The following is a 16,417-nucleotide window of genomic DNA, read 5'->3' as shown; positions in this document are numbered from 1 at the left end:
AGATCTCGGGGCGAGATAAACACCATAAAATTATCCTACGCTGAAATAGCAACTGCAGCCGCCATCATTATGACACTCTGTTTGTATATTTGTAAACAGAAAAGCACGTGGTGCTTTTCTGTTTACATTCATAGTTTTTACTGCTGTTGCGCGAATCACGCAAGTGCTTCCGTGTGGTGCGCGTGATTTTCACGCACCCATTGACTTCAATGGGTGCGTGACGCGCGAACAGCGCAGAAATATAGGACATGTCGTGCATTTCACGCAGCGGACACACGCTGCGTGAAACTCACGGACAGTCTGCAATGCCCCATAGACTAACATAGGTCCGTGCGACGCGCGTGAAAACCACACGCGTTGCATAAACGTATTACACGTTCGTGTAAATCCGCCCTAAGTGCGTCCCGCTCCTGCCGGCAGTCCCTGACGCCGGGTCTCGTACCACCTCCGGCAGCCTGCCCCTCTGGCACCTCTTAAATGGCCAGCATGTGCAAAATTCAAAAGTCACTCTACCAATCTGTTGCTGCCGCCAGGTGCCTGAGGAACATTGGAATATCCTTGTCTGTATCCTCGGAAGGTTCCTGTATGCATCTGATTCCAGTCCACCGTCGCTATCTGTTGTTAGCCAGTATCCAGTCCGCTATTGCTGTCTGTTGTCAGCCTGTGTCCAGCTGTCCGCTATCTGCCTGTGTCCAGTCATACCAGTGTCCAGCAATCCGCTATCAGATTCTATCTAGCTGCCCGCTGTCAGTCTGCCTCCTACTATCGGTGTCAAGCCTGAACTTTCCACCCATCAAGGTCCCATCTGCCAGTGCCTGTTTCTAGTCCGCTTGGCCAGCAGCTACCCCGCCGGGACCACCTCAAGAGGTAGCAACCTGGTAGCCTCCCTGCAGCAAAGACCAGATTCTTGTATAGAGGTTAAAGGGTCAACACCGGAGAGGCTACTTAGGCCTTATTCACACGAAAGTTATACGTCCGTCGCACGGACCTATGTTAGTGAATGGGGCAGTTCAGACTGTCAGTGAATTTCACGCAGCGTATGTGCGCTGTGTAAAACTCACGACATGTCCTATACTTGCCCGTGTTTCGCGCAGCACGCACCCATTGAAGTCAATGGGTGCGTGCAAATCGTGCTCGGCACACGGAAACACTTCCGGATGCCGTGCGTGATTCGCGCAACAGTAGTAAAAAGAATGAATGAAAACAGAAAAGCACCACGTAGGGTCTGTTCACACGCTTAGCAAAAAACGTCTGAAAATACGGAGCTGAATTCAAGAGAAAACAGCTCCTGATTTTCAGACGTTTTATAGCAATTCGCGTTTTTCGCGGCGTATTTTACGGACGTTATTGGAGCTGTTTTTCAATGGAGTCAATGAAAAACGGCTCCAAAAAGTCCCAAGAAATGACATGCACTTCTTTTTCGCGGGCATCTTTTTACGGGCTCGTGGAAACAGAGCACCGTAAATCCCATTGCAAGCAATGGGCAGATGTTTGTAGGCGTAATGGAACCGTTTTTTCAGGCGTAATTCGAGGCGTAAACGGCCCGAATTACATCTGAAACCACTGTGTGTGAACATACCCTGACTGTGTGAAGTGCAGCGTCTTCTTCTCATAGGAGTTGTAGCCCAGCTTTCTGAAGACCCTGAATGGCATTGAAATCTGCCTTCTATGAAATGTTTCTGTATAAGAATATGGATTTTGTGATGTTTGTGTACAGCTGGGTTATACCCTGTGCGGGCACCTTCTCACCGGCGGCGGATCATCAGGCAGTATTATACCAGGTGTCGGTGAAATATATGATCAGGGCGGCGGGGAGAGTTTTTGTGGCGCTACTGACTGATTTTAACTGTTGCGTTACAGCTGCAGTCCACATGAATACATTGAGTTGTAAGCAATCTTGTGGACTGCAGCTGTTTAGCTGAACATAGACATCACATATATATAGATCAGTTGTTTGAAGCATGTGATAGTCAGAAAGGATTTTAACCTATGCGATCTTTTGTTTCCCCAGGAGATAAGCAGCGACAGGTTTGCCTGACAGCCACTTATCTCACTTTACCTACTGAAGCAACACACTGGCGTAAAAAGGTTGATAAATTCCTGAATAGAGTTACATGATAGAATTTTGCTGCCAGCATCTACCACTAGAGGGAGCTCACTGCATATAGTTTATTCACGGAGTGCTGGAACCTTCTGCGCTCCCCCTAGTGGTGGCTGCATGCAGAGAGAATTTGATCATGTATCTATGTCTATGAAGAGGAATTGGAGCTCTGTATCAGCAAAGCGGAGCTCTGACCCCATTAGAAACTATATTATGAAATGAATCAGCACAAACTATAGGAAGTACAAATAACTGGTGGGCCTTCCCTTTAAGCTCAACGCCCTGAAAAACGCCTTAAAACCCTGTGTGTGAACATACGCTTATAGTAAAACACAGTCAATGTCTCTTAGTAACGCTTTGGGGCTCTATATTTAGTGTGATGGTGTATCGCGTAACCCTGTACTTCCTGCTGATCGTATGATCAATAGTCCGTCTACAGATTAGACCAAGCATAGAAGAGTATGTGAGATCTGTGGTTAGGCCAGCCCCCCCCCCCCCCCGAAGCCGCGAGAAAAAGGCGGTGAAGGTCACCCCTGCCCTCATCCACTGGACGCCTGGCAGACTCTGCACTTGACAAATAAGATGTTTGCTGGTGTCAGGGCCGGGAACGTATAAGTGATTACACAGTAATATCACATAAATGCCTCTTGTCAACCATTATTTAAGGTCGCAGTAACCTCATCAGACACGAGCATCTCGAATACCTGACAACCCAGTACACGGTGGGAGGAGGGGAGGAGGGGGATTGCTTACCTTTGGTATTTTGCGCAGGTTCGGAGACAACTTCAGGCAAATGACGTGTCCGCGGTCATCACCAACAATAATCACCGGGTAGACGCGGTTAAACTCAATGTGAGTCAGTTTGGTTTTCTTCTTGGCCACCACCGCTTGCTGACACAGGGCTTCATATTTGTTGATGGACAAGTCAAACACGTGGACCTGTGAGGGGGGTCAACAGAAGAAGTGAGAGGCGGGAATCTCAGGACACCTGGTCAATCACCTTTTTACATTTCTCAGATCTCAAGTTACATTTTGTGTTTTATCTTAGTCACATCCAAAGCTGCATACACAATTGTCTCACCTGTATATTGAGTTAGTACCCTGTGACCTGTGTAGTAGGACGTGTACCCTGTCCCGTGTAGTAAAATGAGTGTCCTGTGCGGTTAGATAAGTACCCTGTCCCCTGTGTAGTAAGAGGAGTGCCGTGTGCGTTAAGAGGAGTGCCGTGTCACCTGTGTGGTTAGATGAGGACCCCGTCACCTGTGTGGTTAGATGAGGACCCCGTCACCTGTGTGGTTAGATGAGAACCCCGTCACCTGTGTGGTTAGATGGGGACCCCGTCACCTGTGTGGTTAGATGGGGACCCCGTCACCTGTGTGGTTAGATGAGGACCCCGTCACCTGTGTGGTTAGATGGGGACCCCGTCACCTGTGTGGTTAGATGGAGACCCCGTCACCTGTGTGGTTAAATGAGGACCCCGTCACCTGTGTGGTTAAATGAGGACCCCGTCACCTGTGTGGTTAGATGGGGACTCCGTCACATGTGTGGTTAGATGAGGACCCCGTCACCTGTGTGGATAGATGAGGACCCTGTCATCTGTGTGTTTAGTTGGGGACCCCGTCACCTGTGTGGTTAGATGAGGACCCCGTCACATGTGTGGTTAGATGAGGACCCCGTCACCTGTGTGGTTAGATGAGGACCCCGTCACCTGTGTGGTTAGATGGGGACCCCGTCACCTGTGTGGTTAGATGGGGACCCCGTCACCTGTGTGGTTAGATGGGGACCCCGTCACCTGTGTGGTTAGATAGGGACCCCGACACCTGTGTGGTTAGATGGGGACCCCGTCACCTGTGTGGTTAGATGGGGACCCCGTCACCTGTGTGGTTAGATAGGGACCCCGACACCTGTGTGGTTAGATGGGTACCCCGACACCTGTGTGGTTAGATGAGTACCCCGTCAACTGTGTGGTTAGATGAGGACCCCGTCACCTGTGTGGTTAGATGAGGACCCCGTCACCTGTGTGGTTAGAAGGGGACCCATCACCGGGGTGTTTAATGAGTACCCTGTTACCCGAGGGTTAGATGAGGACCTTGTTTCCTGTTGGTAAACACATTTCTATGGACTGAAGGTTGGAGCAAGAACGGCTCAGTAGCAGAACCACTTACACCTAACCTAAGATGCAATGACCATAAAATACAATTTAAAAAAAAAATGACCGTTTTATTGCGCTCGGCTCTGAACTGTGACCCGTTAGTTTTGGCCTACTTCTCCATTTTTCCTAATTGTTACTAGTTAAACACAATTGTATAAGAGAATGTGCAAAAATGGACAAGAACAATAATAACTACACTATGTCTATATCCAGAGCACCGATGAAACATATGACAGATCTTTTTCATATTGGAGCATTTGACCTCCGTAGGGCCGGCTATTAAAACGTGGGTATTTTCCCTGAGCTCAGGCACTATTTTGGTTGCTGTCTCAGAAACCTCCATATTGTCTGTGTCCAGCCCTAACTCCAGACTGGCACTGACACTCCTGCGGTAACTCCAGACTGGCACTGACACTCCTGCGGTAACTCCAGACTGGCACTGACACTCCTGCTGTAACTCCAGACTGGCACTGACACTCCTGCGGTAACTCCAGACTGGCACTGACACTCCTGTTGTAACTCCAGACTGGCACTGACACTCCTGCTGTAACTCCAGACTGGCACTGACACTCCTGCTTTAACTCCAGACTGGCACTGACACTCCTGTTGTAACTCCAGACTGGCACTGACACTCCTGCTGTAACTCCAGACTGGCACTGACACTCCTGCTGTAACTCCAGACTGACACTGACACTCCTGCTTTAACTCCAGACCGGCACTGACACTCCTGCTTTAACTCCAGACTGGCACTGACACTCCTGCTTTAACTCCAGACTGGCACTGACACTCCTGCTTTAACTCCAGACTGGCACTGACACTCCTGCTTTAAATCCAGACTGGCACTGACACTCCTGCTTTAAATCCAGACTGGCACTGACACTCCTGCTTTAAATCCAGACTGGCACTGACACTCCTGCTTTAACTCCAGACTGGCACTGACACTCCTGCGATAACTCCAGACTGGCACTGACACTCCTGCGATAACTCCAGACTGGCACTGACACTCCTGCTTTAACTCCAGACTGGCACTGACACTCCTGCTGTAACTCCAGACTGGCACTGACACTCCTGCTTTAAATCCAGACTGGCACTGACACTCCTGCTTTAAATCCAGACTGGCACTGACACTCCTGCTTTAAATCCAGACTGGCACTGACACTCCTGCTTTAAATCCAGACTGGCACTGACACTCCTGCTTTAAATCCAGACTGGCACTGACACTCCTGCTTTAAATCCAGACTGGCACTGACACTCCTGCTTTAAATCCAGACTGGCACTGACACTCCTGCGATAACTCCAGACTGGCACTGACACTCCTGCTGTAACTCCAGACTGGCACTGACACTCCTGCTGTAACTCCAGACTGGCACTGACACTCCTGCTGTAACTCCAGACTGGCACTGACACTCCTGCTGTAACTCCAGACTGGCACTGACACTCCTGCTTTAACTCCAGACTGGCACTGACACTCCTGCTTTAACTCCAGACTGGCACGGACACTCCTGCTGTAACTCCAGACTGGCACTGACACTCCTGCTGTAACTCCAGACTGGCACTGACACTCCTGCTTTAACTCCAGACTGGCACGGACACTCCTGCTGTAACTCCAGACTGGCACTGACACTCCTGCTGTAACTCCAGACTGGCACTGACACTCCTGCTTTAACTCCAGACTGGCACGGACACTCCTGCTGTAACTCCAGACTGGCACTGACACTCCTGCTGTAACTCCAGACTGGCACTGACATTCCTGATTGTTCCTCTGTACATTGCTGTCGACTATGACTCCTGGCTGACACTGACATTCCTGATTGTTCCTCTCCACCTTGCTGACTGTCTGCTATGACTCCTGGCTGGCAATGACATTCCTGCTTGTTCCTCTCCACCTCACTGATTACCCGGTTTGGACTCCTGTTATGCACTGACGTTCCTGCTCTTTGCTCTGTAATGTATTGATTACCTGCTATTACACCTGGCTGCACTGACATTCCTGCTTGTTCCTCTGTACCATGTTGGTTGCCACGGACATTCCTGGTTGTTCCTCTGTACCTTGCGGAGTACCTGCTTTAACTCCAGACTGGCACTGACATTCCTGCTTGTTCCTCTGTACCATGCTAAATACCCCGCTCTGACTCCTATGTGGCACTGACATTCCTGCTTGTTCCTCTGTACCATGCTAAATACCCCGCTCTGACTCCTATGTGGCACTGACATTCCTGCTTTCCCTCCCATACTACTTGCTTTGTTTCCTGGCTGCTCTTCTGCTTGATCCATAGTGATACGCTGCTTTCTTATTTTAATTTCTGCTTGACTCTTCCCAGTCCACTGCGAAACCTTGTACAACATCAACATCTGGTGAGTCCACATCTGCAGTAGCCACCACTAAAGTCCACTACATGAGGAATAGCATGATGCAAAGCCTGTATCCATTGTGGGGAATCCTGGCCACCCATTATTCCCTAGTCCTTGTGAAAGTCCATATTAGTCACAGCGGATGAAAACACTAGTGGACATGAAACAGTTAATGGAGTTTGAGTGCTGGGGGATAATCTGCATTACTACCACATGGTGAAGCTGTACAGGATTATCAGGGCAGCAAATTCAAAGCCGGGATTTTCTGCCTGGACGCCACCAGATCCTCCATTTATGTATTTAAGTTGCGGCTGTGTGCAGGGAACCCTCCAGGGTAGAGGATTCTCATCTGCCGGGTCTCTACGAGGCAACAACATAGACTGCGCTCATTACAACTCATTCACTAATTCAGCCCCAAGAAGAATGTATAGATGAGAGATGGGCGCTCCGGGAAGCTGGCATCACCCTACTGATAGGAGGCTGATATAAAGTATGCCACGCGCTGTGACCCAGCAGACCCCAAGCTGTAAATATAGGGTGTAACCCCGCAGACCCCAGGCAGTAAATATAGGGTGTGACCGCTCAGACCACAGAAGTCATTACGGGGCGCTACCCCTCAGACCCAGGGAACTGATTACAGGGCATGACCCCTCAGGCCCCAGGCAGTAATTATAGGGTGTAACCCCCCTCAGACCCCGGGAAGTGATTACAGGGTGTGACCCTTCAGACCCCGAGCAGTGATTACAGGGTGTGACCCCTCAGACTCCGAGCAGTGATTACAGGGTGCGACCCCTCAGACCCCGAGCAGTGATTACAGGGTGCGACCCCTCATACCCCGAGCAGTGATTACAGGGTGCGACCCCTCAGACCCCGAGCAGTGATTACAGGGTGTGACCCCTCAGACTCCGAGCAGTGATTACAGGGTGTGACCCCTCAGACCCTGGTCAGTGATTACAGGGTGCGACCCCTCAGGTCCCGAGCAGTGATTACAGGGTGCGACCCCTCAGACCCCTAGCAGTGATTACAGGGTATATAAAAGGTCACTGGCATCACTGTGATGAGCACCCCACGTCCTGCAGACTATTCCCTCCACTTACACAGACATATTTTTAGAACACAACACACATATAGTTCAGCGCATTAATTATACACGGCTCTGGGGGATCTGGCGCGCCCTGTGAATCGTGTAAATGTGCACATGTGACCGTCGCCACATAAACGGCAGATTATGAATATTTAACACAGGACATCTGAATGAAAGGGACGGTGGGCACACCCGGGGCAACCATTAATGAACCCGTCCTGTGATGCCAGCCGGTGCCGTTCAGTAAGGTGTGCAGAAATAATAAGAACATTTAGTGCATTTCCCGCTAACGTCCACAGTAAATATCAGTCCTTGATTCATTCTCTCTTATTTCTTGGTAGTATCCGTTTCTGGAAAAGCTGGGTGACAACCAATATGGCCGCTGTTACAGATCCCACAAGGCTCGTCTTCCCAGTTGTGTAGTAATATATCGTCCACTATCCACGCCTGAGTTGTGGTGATTACCCCTGTGGCAGCTGTAATGGCGGCCATATTGGCTGTCACCCAGCTTTCCCAGAAACAAGTGAATAAAACAAGCATTTCCTGCACCAGCCCTGCAATTTGACTAAATCATCATAAAAATACCGTGTGAACCTGGCCTTAAAAAATGAGCAAAGACCAGAGGCTGCACCTGCGACGCTGCTCATCGGAGGAGCACAGAGGAAGACACTAATAGGAAGGAAAAGCAACACATTGAATATTTCACGCAAGACTGCGCTTCAATCTACACGCTCCAACAAAGACGACTGCTGAATAATATATCTACTCATCCTGGGAAACACAACAAATATGTCAGCCTCTGCGGGAACAGCACAAACGCACCAACGTCCTGCCTGTCACTTCATATCATAATAAAATACAATATAAAAAAATACAATATGATGTAACATATTAATATATAATATACGTCATATAATATGACATAATAGAGTATAAACCAATACAATATAACAAACTATAACATGATATACCATAATATAATATAACATATATACTATAATACAATATAACATAATATAGTATAAAACAATACAATATAACATACTATAACATGATATACCATAATATAACGTAATATAACATATATACTATAATACAATATAACATAATATAGTATAAAACAATACAATATAACATACTATAACATGATATACCATAATATAATATAACATATATACTATAATACAATATAACATAATATAGTATAAAACAATACAATATAACATACTATAACATGATATACCATAATATAACGTAATATAACATATATGCTATAATATAATACTATATAACGTAATATGCTATAATGCAATATAAAATAATATACAATAACATAATATACCAGAATACAATATAACATAATATATACTATAATATAATACAATATATCATAATATACTATGATATATAATATAACCTAATATGCTAGAATATAAAATAATACAATATTATATAACAATATAATACAATATAACATAATTGAGTATATTATGTTATATTGTTATAGTATATTATCTTATCTTATAGTATATATGTTATATTGTATTATAGTTTATTATGTTATATTGTATTATATATATCATTTATATATTTTATATTATATATATTGTAATACTATATTGTATTATATATAATATACTATAATACAATATAATATACTATAATATAAAATAATACAATACACTATAACAATATCCTATTATATACAATATAATGTAATATACTGAAATACCATATAACGTAATATACTATAATATACAATATATCTACTACAAAATATACGTATGTTATAGTAATAGCAATAGTAATATCATATAATGCAACTTTTTGGAAGCCGCACACATTTATGAAATTGATGACATTTTTACAGCAGAGTTGGGCCCGAGAGAGTATATAACGGACCTATAAAGTAGATAGTGGGCCCCACAGCAGCAATCACAATGGCTCCCCCTGGTGTATGCTCCCAACATCACACCCCAAAATCCAGACAACGCATGTTCATCCCTTCTTTGTTTGGCTAACATTGGGAGACCCGATGGTGAAGTTGACATGACCCCTGTCCAAGTGAAGAAAGTTCATCTAAGTTGGGGCCAGTTAATCTAAGTTGGGGCCAGTTAATCTAAGTTGGGGCCCAACCCCCTCATTCAAAAATGTTATTTACAAGAAGTAGACCACACCAATGTAAAGAGGCTTAGGAAGCGTTGGGGAATCCAGCAGCTGAAGCCCCTGTGATCCCTCTATGTATGATAGTAGAGCGAATAGACTTTCTGCATGTTTGCTCTTCCGCACCTGTCACCTTTGTTCCCTTCACATTTCCGGAGTTTTGGGGGCAATGCACAGAGAAGCCGGTCGGACCACAAATTTCCATTATGCAAATGTGCTCCAAAAACAAGAAGCTTCAGTGTTATCAGGCAGAAGACACAAAGTCGCATGCAAATCGTGTGACATTGAACCCGATTGTGGAAGACGGGAGGTGGTGGAGAGGAGCCGAGGTATGGTACTCTACATCAGCCTGCATGCTGAAGACCACCGTATCATGACCCTCCTACAGATATGAAGAATTATTTAAAAAATTATAGATAAAAAGACCCTTACAAGGTGGCACCGGACGTGTAGACAGAATAAATCCTATCTACATACTGAGCAACGGAAATATCAAATTACACAGTCTCAGCACATACTATGTAGAACACTGCACCTCAGAGAGGCAAGGGCGACTCCGGGTCTATGGGGTCTCTGGGGGTCCCAACCTGTTTTTTTATTTTTAACTAAACAATAGTTCCATACTGGGCCTGTTTAATTTTCACCATGTATACTAAATAACAGTACCAATGCGCATATAATACTGCCCTAAAGTAACATCATAAGAGTGCCATACAGTGCCCACATAATGCTGCCATATAGTAAACACATCACAGTGCCTACATAATTCTGCCATACAGTAAATACATAACAGTGCCATACAGTACCTACATAATGCGGCCACATAGTAAATACATAACAGTGCCATACAGTGCCATCATAATGCTGCCATACTGTAAATACATAACAGTGCCATACAGTGCCTAAATAGTAAATATGTAACAGTGCCATACAATGCCTACATAATGCTGCCATATAGTAAATACATAACAGTGCCATCATAATGCTGCCATAGAGTAAACACATAACTGTACCATGAAGTGCCCACATAATACTGCCATATACTAAACACATAACATTGCCATACAGTACCCACATAATGCTGCCATACAGTAAACACATAACAGTACCATACAGTAAACACATAACCGTGCCATACAGTAAACATAACCATGCCATGCAGTGCCCACATAATGCTGCCCTACAGTAAACACATAACCGTGCCATATAGTAAACATAACATTGCCATACAGTACCCACATAATGCTGCCCTACAGTAAACACATAACCGTACCATACAGAGCCTACATAATGCTGTTATATAGTAAATACATAAGTGCCATCATAATACTGCCATACAGTAAACACATAACAGTGCCATGCAGTGCCCACATAATGCTGCCATATAGTAAACACATAAGTGCTATACAGTAAACATATAACAGTGCCATACAGTGCCTACATAATGCTGCCATACAGTAAATACATAACAGTGCCATACAGTACCTACATAATGCTGCCACATAGTAAACACATAACAGTGCCATACAGTACCTACATAATGCTGCCATACAGTAAATACATAACAGTGCCATCATAATGCTGCCATACAGTAAACACATAACTGTACCATGCAGTGCCCACATAATGCTGCCATATACTAAAGTGCCATACAGTGCCTAAGTAGTAAATACATAACAGTGCCATACAGTGCCTACATAATGCTGCCATATAGTAAACACATAACAGTGCCATACAATGCCCACATAACGCTGCCATATAGTAAACATATAACAGTGCCATAAAATGTGCAAACAACACTGCCAAAACGTCACACATAAGAGTGCCATACAGTAAACACATAACAGTGCCATACAATGCAAAGATAATGCTGCCATACAGTAAACACATAACAGTGCCATAAAATGTGCACATAATAGTACCATAAAATGAACTCCTTACAGTGCCATGCTATATTCCGCCATCTAGTGTAAAGATGCTCCATATTTCTGTTGTCATAGAGTTTATCAGCGTGTTATAATTACGGGTAGATACCAGTATTAATAATTGGTGTGTACACAATCATTGAGTAAATGCTCTTGTCAGATAACATCGGGGGGCTGGGCAAGGATCACTAGAAAATACTACGAAGCCTGAATACATCGCACAGAAACATAACATGAACTTCTGTAGAGCCTGGAATAACATGATAACATGTGCACAGTCTATAATGACATGATTAGAATCACCACGTCCCAGGTCACACAGTGCAGCTCTGGCCATACACTGAGATAGCACCAAGCCTTGGACAATCATAGATCTCCATAAGACTGAATTCTTGGTAAATGAAAACACTTTGATGAATGGCTGGAAATGTGGAGAATGCTCAGAGCCCATGTACCCATTATTTAATGGCATGAAGAATTTTTATGCCTTCAATTCAGACTAATCTGGTCATCTCCAGCACGACGCAACATGGTCTGTACTGGTAGAGCTCCGCAGACCCCTTTACTATTATTGAGGATCTCCGCTCATAGTGCTGTTCAACATCCCCAGTCCCGGAGTCTTGGTGGCCATGCACAGCGCTGCTGGTCAAACCACAGATTTTCATTATGTAAATCTGCCTAAACAACGAAGCTGCAGTATTATCAGGCTGAAGACACAAAGTCACATGCAAATCGTGACTGTGAACCGGGTACAAGACGAGAGGTGGTGGTGGGGAGCAGAGGTATGGTACATTACAGCTCTGCCAACATGCTGGAGAGTCACAGGTTGCAGACCACCTCTCTGTATCATGGACCCCCTTACCAAAGATCAGTAGCTGCGGGAGCTCCTGATACATAACAGTGCCCACATAATGCTGACAGAAAAATAAAAATATGTGGTTAAGCGAAATACTAGTTCCATACTGGGCCTGTTTAATTTCACCATGTAGAAGTAAATAACAGTACCAATGTGCACATAATACTGCTATAAAGTAATCTCATAACAGTGCCATGTAGTAAACATAGAATAGTGCCATACAGTGCACACATAATACTGCCATACAGTAAACATAACAGTGCTATACAATGTCCACATAATACTGCCATATAGTGAACACATAACAGTGCTATACAGTGCCCACATAATACTGCCATACAGTAAAAATATAACCGTGCTATACAATGCCCACATAATACTGCCATACAGTAAAAATATAACCGTGCTATACAATGCCCACATAATACTGCCATACAGTAAACATAACAGTGCTATACAATGTCCACATAATACTGCCATATAGTGAACACATAACTGTGCTATACAGTGCCCACATAATACTGCCATACAGTAAACATAACAGTGCTATACAATGTCCACATAATACTGCCATATAGTGAACACATAACAGTGCTATACAGTGCCCACATAATACTGCCATACAGTAAACATAACAGTGCTAGACAATGCCCACATAATACTGCCATACAGTAAAAATATAACCGTGCTATACAATGCCCACATAATACTGCCATACAGTAAACATATAACAGTGCTATACAGTAAACATATAACAGTGCTATACAGTGCCCATATATTACTACCATACAGTAAACATATAACAGTGCTATACAGTGCCCATATATTACTACCATACAGTAAACATATAACAGTGTTATACAGTGCCCACATAATACTGCCATATAGTAAACATATAACAGTGCTATACAGTGCCCACATAATACTGCCATATAGTAAACATAGAACAGTGCTATACAGTGCCCACATAATACTGCCATACAGTAAACATATAACAGTGCTATACAGTAAACATATAACAGTGCTATACAGTGCCCATATATTACTACCATACAGTAAACATATAACAGTGCTATACAATGCCCACATATACTACCATACAGTAAACATATAACAGTGCTATACAATGCCCACATAATACTGCTATACAGTAAACACATAACAGTGCTATACAATGCCCACATAATACTGCCATACAGTAAACATATAACAGTGCTATACAGTAAACATATAACAGTGCTATACAGTGCCCATATATTACTACCATACAGTAAACATATAACAGTGCTATACAGTGCCCACATAATACTGCCATATAGTAAACATAGAACAGTGCTATACAGTGCCCACATAATACTGCCATACAGTAAACATATAACAGTGCTATACAGTAAACATATAACAGTGCTATACAGTGCCCATATATTACTACCATACAGTAAACATATAACAGTGCTATACAATGGCCACATATACTACCATACAGTAAACATATAACAGTGCTATACAATGCCCACATAATACTGCTATACAGTAAACACATAACAGTGCTATACAATGCCCACATAATACTGCCATACAGTAAACATATAACAGTGCTATACAGTAAACATATAACAGTGCTATACAGTGCCCATATATTACTACCATACAGTAAACATATAACAGTGCTATACAGTGCCCATATATTACTACCATACAGTAAACATATAACAGTGTTATACAGTGCCCACATAATACTGCCATATAGTAAACATATAACAGTGCTATACAGTGCCCACATAATACTGCCATATAGTAAACATAGAACAGTGCTATACAGTGCCCACATAATACTGCCATACAGTAAACATATAACAGTGCTATACAGTAAACATATAACAGTGCTATACAGTGCCCATATATTACTACCATACAGTAAACATATAACAGTGCTATACAATGCCCACATATACTACCATACAGTAAACATATAACAGTGCTATACAATGCCCACATAATACTGCTATACAGTAAACACATAACAGTGCTATACAATGCCCACATAATACTGCCATACAGTAAACATATAACAGTGCTATACAGTAAACATATAACAGTGCTATACAGTGCCCATATATTACTACCATACAGTAAACATATAACAGTGCTATACAGTGCCCACATAATACTGCCATATAGTAAACATAGAACAGTGCTATACAGTGCCCACATAATACTGCCATACAGTAAACATATAACAGTGCTATACAGTAAACATATAACAGTGCTATACAGTGCCCATATATTACTACCATACAGTAAACATATAACAGTGCTATACAATGGCCACATATACTACCATACAGTAAACATATAACAGTGCTATACAATGCCCACATAATACTGCTATACAGTAAACACATAACAGTGCTATACAATGCCCACATAATACTGCCATACAGTAAACATATAACAGTGCTATACAGTAAACATATAACAGTGCTATACAGTGCCCATATATTACTACCATACAGTAAACATATAACAGTGTTATACAGTGCCCATATATTACTACCATACAGTAAACATATAACAGTGCTATACAGTGCCCACATAATACTGCCATATAGTAAACATAGAACAGTGCTATACAGTGCCCACATAATACTGCCATACAGTAAACATATAACAGTGCTATACAGTAAACATATAACAGTGCTATACAGTGCCCATATATTACTACCATACAGTAAACATATAACAGTGTTATACAGTGCCCATATATTACTACCATACAGTAAACATATAACAGTGCTATACAGTGCCCACATAATACTGCCATATAGTAAACATAGAACAGTGCTATACAGTGCCCACATAATACTGCCATACAGTAAACATATAACAGTGCTATACAGTAAACATATAACAGTGCTATACAGTGCCCATATATTACTACCATACAGTAAACATATAACAGTGCTATACAGTGCCCACATAATACTGCCATACAGTAAACATATAACAGTGCTATACAGTGCCCATATATTACTACCATACAGTAAACATATAACAGTGCTATACAATGCCCACATAATACTGCTATACAGTAAACACATAACAGTGATACACAGTGCCCACATAATACTGCCATACCGTAAACATAACAGTGCCATACAATGCCCACATACTACCATAAAATGAACTCACAATAGTGCCATACAGTAAACATAACAGTGCAATACAGTACCCATATAATACTGTTATACAGTGAGTGGATAATAGTGACCTCGGGAGCCCAAATTATTCTGCCATACAGTAAATACATAACAGTGCCATACAGTACCACATAATGCCACCATACAATGAACACAATACTGGTATACTGTGGACACAAAACAGTGCCCACATTATACTATCATGCAGTGCCCACATAATCCTGCCATGCAGTGAACGCATAATACTGCGATAAAGTGAACACATGTCAGCGCATTTCCCGGACCAAACACAGTTCAGGGAGCCGGGCTCCTATCATCATAGTTATGTATGACGCTGTGAGTCACTGCCCCCCCCCCCCCGCGGGAATACTGTCCCTAACAACGCCATACAGACCCTACAATGTCACAGCCAAACCAATCATGTATTGTGGGCCAAGGTGATAGTGGTCAAGAGGCAATTTGCCTTTCTGTCCATGCTATAAACCGCCATCCAGTGTAAAGATGCTCCATATTTCTGTTGTCATAGAGTTTATCAGCGTCATATAATTACGAGTAGATACCAGTATTAATAGTTGGTGTGTACA

The 16,417-nt window shown here is 43.2% G+C and overlaps 1 protein-coding gene across 1 annotated transcript in view; it reads right to left on the bottom strand.

The window, feature by feature from the left end:
- Positions 1–16,417, bottom strand: part of DNAI1 (dynein axonemal intermediate chain 1) — a 142,908-nt gene that overhangs the window by 29,461 nt on the left and 97,030 nt on the right. The window contains exon 20 of the mRNA XM_075847599.1: positions 2,855–3,040. Coding sequence (XP_075703714.1) covers positions 2,855–3,040 — 186 coding nt within the window. The remainder of the gene's footprint in view (positions 1–2,854; positions 3,041–16,417) is intronic.

This window comes from Rhinoderma darwinii, chromosome 1, assembly GCF_050947455.1.
Source record: "Rhinoderma darwinii isolate aRhiDar2 chromosome 1, aRhiDar2.hap1, whole genome shotgun sequence".
NCBI lineage: Eukaryota > Metazoa > Chordata > Amphibia > Anura > Rhinodermatidae > Rhinoderma > Rhinoderma darwinii.
The sequence above is the reverse complement of the archived record's forward strand: the minus strand, read 5'-3'. Positions and strand labels throughout refer to the sequence as shown.